The sequence below is a fragment of the Adiantum capillus-veneris genome, chromosome 27 (assembly GCF_014529385.1).
Source record: "Adiantum capillus-veneris isolate H3 chromosome 27, ASM1452938v2, whole genome shotgun sequence".
NCBI classification, from domain to species: domain Eukaryota; kingdom Viridiplantae; phylum Streptophyta; class Polypodiopsida; order Polypodiales; family Pteridaceae; genus Adiantum; species Adiantum capillus-veneris.
Window position 1 is genome coordinate 99,332 of NC_140957.1, and position 4,210 is coordinate 103,541.

The 4,210-nt window shown below is 45.3% G+C and overlaps 1 protein-coding gene across 1 annotated transcript; it reads left to right on the forward strand.

The window, feature by feature from the left end:
- The first annotated feature begins 1,761 nt into the window (after nt 1-1,761).
- On the forward strand, nt 1,762-3,579 carry LOC147421384 (P-loop containing nucleoside triphosphate hydrolases superfamily protein). Its single transcript, XM_086503500.1, has one exon. The coding sequence runs from the start codon at nt 1,818-1,820 to the stop codon at nt 3,420-3,422; it is 1,605 nt and encodes a 534-aa protein (XP_086359626.1). The 5' UTR covers nt 1,762-1,817; the 3' UTR covers nt 3,423-3,579.
- The last annotated feature ends 631 nt before the right edge of the window (nt 3,580-4,210 follow it).

A 4,210-nucleotide genomic window follows, 5' to 3' on the forward strand; every position in this document is an offset into this window, starting at 1 on the left:
CAGAGCCCTAGTGATTAAGCACTACATAACCAGCTACGTGCTTTATTTTCTCTCCTGTTGGAGACCCCCAGATGAACATCTCAAGGAAATTATCAAGATATGCAGAAACTTTCTTTGGACAGGGGACCCTCTCAAGAAAGGAGTAGCAAAAGTGAAATGGGAAGTATGCTGCCTTCCCAAAGATCAAGGTGGAATAGGGCTCACCAACATCATAGGGTGGGCCGACAAAATACCAGCAAAACTAGTTCTCAGAGCACTGGACCAGCCAGAAGAGGAATGGGCTTCTCTACCGTTTCGTCATTTAGATAGGTTTCTTCCGACCTTCTTAAGTCTATCTGGAAGGCCTGGAATAAGTACAGACCGAGCTTGAGAGTCAACTGGGAGTCTAAATTCAGTATTGGAATCAGGTCTCAGGAATCAATTTGGTGGTCTCTTCCCCCTTTCCACCCACTCTCCATCGCCCACACTAGGACTGCTAGACGGATCCATAACAAAGGCATTTGCTCCTGGAAAGACCTCTGGTCCTCTGTAGAATCAAGATGGCTCACCCACTCAGAACTTCTTCTTGCTCATCAACTCCTGCCATGGGAGCTCATGCTCATTGACTCAAGAAAAGCTTCGTTTCCGAAAGATATGAAGTGGTCTCTCTCAATTGCCTTCGACTTGTCCCCCAAAGCTTTCTACTCGGTCAATGGAAATGCTCTCCACCACCCCCCCAACCTCCCTCCCTGTCTGCAGACCACGATTCACTCAACCCTCAACAAGAAATGGAAGGTAAACTACTCTCAGAAGCAATGGAACTTCAAATTCCAGAGTATCTGGAACCATGAAATCCCAACCAAGCACTCGATCCTTCTATGGCTTATCCTTCACAAAGCAGTATGGACGGGGAGTCGATTCAAGGCGGCTGGGTTGGGCCAAGGGATCTGCAAAAGATGTTCACAAGATGAGGAAAAAATCCCCCACCTCTTCCTCAATTGCCCTGCTAACCTCAACATTCTGTATCCCCTATGCAAGGCCCTGGGCTCCCCCCCCAACTGGAAGCAACTACTTCTAGGGGATTCGGTCTCTCTTTATTCAGTGATATGGAACAGAATAAGAGCTGCCTTTTTCTGGTTAATTTGGCTTGAAAGAAATGACAGCATATTTAACAATGCTTACCAGACGAAAAGTCTGAGGATACGGTTTGCTCATTTCTCTTTGCAGGTGAACCAGCTCAAACTGGACCAGTGCAGAATATATGAAGCTAATTGGAAGGTGCTCAACGACTGCATGGGCTAGTACAACAGTGCGAATATCAACAAGCAGCAGGAAGTCCTGTTAGATGGCTCCTATACACACCTCTAGAGGATGATTGACAACTGCAAGGTGGAAGAAGAGAAACTACGAAGGCAGCACTTTAATGGGCCATTGCTCACTTACAGGAAGTTCCTAGTGCCTTACCCAATGGAAATGACTGGTGATTGGTTCAAGCCTTGTAATTTTGATGTTGGTTTTGTGCAAACAGACCTACCCTCCCCATCTGCCATTTCAGCCCTTTGTAATCAGTGGATTGAAGTTTACTCTTGTAATCGCCATCGATACTATGTAACAAGGTCTCTTATCTAATATATTCCCAAAGCGTTTATGGAAAAAAAAATTAAAAAAATAAAAGTTGGATTAATTTTCAATGGATGGGTGGGATTGAACTAAGCGGCTTAGCCTTAATCCCGTGGCCTCATTTGACATCAGGCTTGCCAAGTAATTACCTAGTAAAGAAGCAAACCATTTGAGGCGCACACACCCTTATTTTCCTGAAGCGTCGTTGCGCCGCCCCCATGGATGCTGGCTTCTTGTTCACTGGAGTGCGCTTCGATAAGAAGCGATTTGCTGCCGATTTTAAGAAGTTCGAGAAGAGGGAGGAGGGAGCCCCTGTTCCGCCTGCTGGCACGGTTGAACGAGATTTGGCAGCTGATGAGACTAAGACGAATAAACGGAAGAAGAGGGCTTACGACGAGGATGCGGGCATTGTGAACATCTTCAAGCCCACTCAAGAGCTGGTCGCAGCAGAGTCCCAAGCAGATGAAAAGCAACGACAGAGGCATGAAGCTGCGAGGGACGAGGAATTTGCATGTGTGCTACGGAAGAAGTTCCGGGTTCATGTATCAGGTCACAACGTCCCGGCTCCTCTCTCCAGCTTTCAAGATCTACGGTCAGTTTATGGTTGTCAGTCATACCTTATGAGAAATTTAGGCCTAGCAGGATTCTTAGAGCCGACTCCCATTCAGCGGCAAGCCATTCCTGCCCTGCTTTCAGGTCAGGAGTTCTTCGCTTGTGCACCCACAGGGTCTGGGAAGACGTTGGCATTTGCCCTTCCTATCCTTATGATGCTTGCTGCTCCCAAGAAAGATGGCATCCGTGCTGTGATCTTGTGTCCAACTCGCGAACTTGCCAAACAGATAACCATGGAATGCAAGAGCTTGGCTACGGGAAGAAAGTTCAGGATAAGATTGATGACCAAGTCCTTGTCCCGATGTGCAGATTTCAGAACCCTTCCATGCGATGTGCTGGTATCAACACCTCTTAGATTGGACTATGTCATAAACCAATCCAGGATTGATCTCAGCAGTGTAGAGTACCTTGTATTGGATGAGTCGGATAAGCTGTTTGAGCTAGGGTTTGTTGAACAGATTGATTCTGTCGTGAATGCATGTACAAACTCTAGAATTCTGAGGTCTCTCTTTAGTGCGACACTGCCAGATGTGGTGGAAGAGCTGGCTCGTAGCATAATGCATGATGCAGTCCGGATTGTGGTGGGAGAAAAGAATTCAGCATCTCAGTTGGTTAAGCAAAAGCTACTGTTTGTTGGAAGTGAGGAAGGAAAACTGTTGGCTTTGCGCCAAACCTTCTGCAACAGCCTGCATCCACCTATCTTACTTTTTGTTCAAAGTAAGGAGCGAGCCAAAGAGCTCTTCAAGGAACTTGCATTTGAGGATTTTCATATTGGGTGTATTCATGCTGATATGACACAAGCACAGAGAGAGACAGCTGTGGACAAATTCCGGGAGGGGAAAACATGGGTTCTTATTGCAACTGACCTTCTTGCTCGAGGTATGGATTTCAAGGGGGTGAATTGTGTGATCAACTTTGACTTCCCAAGCACAATAGCAGCATACATACACCGCATAGGTCGTAGTGGTCGGGCAGGAAGGGCTGGTGAAGCTATTACCTTCTACACTGAGGATGATGTCCCTTTTTTGCGGCCAATTGTGAATGTGATGGTGACATCTGGATGTGAAGTTCCTTCGTGGATGCTCAACCTTCCTAAGCAATCGAGGAAAAAGCATAATCCTCGTCGCGAGCCCATCTCTGTCCAGGGTTCAAAGATGAAGAAGAGCAGTCAAAATGTTGTCAAATCAATGCCAAAGCGCTCATCAGCATAACCTTAATCGTGGCACACGTGAACTATCATGCATCAAATGGTCAAGGTGAGCAAATTATAAATGTATACAATCTGAAACTGATGGATTCACCTTTCAAAAGGTGCCTTTTGCCATGATGTAAGAAAGTTGTCTCTTCTATTGACCTCCTTTTTGTCGTTGTGCTTGTTGCTATAAAGTCTCTCTTTCTACTTGCTCGGAGTTTCTTTTAATCATGTTTTTAAAAGAAAAAGTTAGGATATGTGCAGTTCTTAGGTTGGCTTAAGCAATTATGGTGTGATTGGCAGTCTGTGTTGGCGGAGTGCTGATGCAAAATCGTGAGGGACCTCACTGGTCAATCAACCTCATTGTTTCAATCAAGGAAAATTTATAAAGGGCATATTGAGAGGCAACATAGCTTGCGTATTCTCATATCAACAGAAATGGCAGTCAAGAGGAGGAAAACTGAGCTTTGAATTTAGCCTTTCACTGATCAAAGACTAACTTGAATGTCTACTTTTTGGCACCCTTCATTCGCTTTTAAGTAAACAAATATGTCCGCCTAACCACTACCATGTCTGGACGGTGGTGAAAGTTAGGTTCAAACTCTCTATTAGAGGCCCCATAGGTACATCAGAGAGAGTGTGTATGAGCTAAGACAAGAGAGTCAATGCAATGATAATCACTACTAGCGCCATATGATCAATGTATAATGAGAGAGATTTTACAGCCTATTGGAGATATGTCATCACCAGATCCTAGTCAGCATGGCATGGTTGTATGGCCAGTTACCCCATTTATAGATGAAGTGG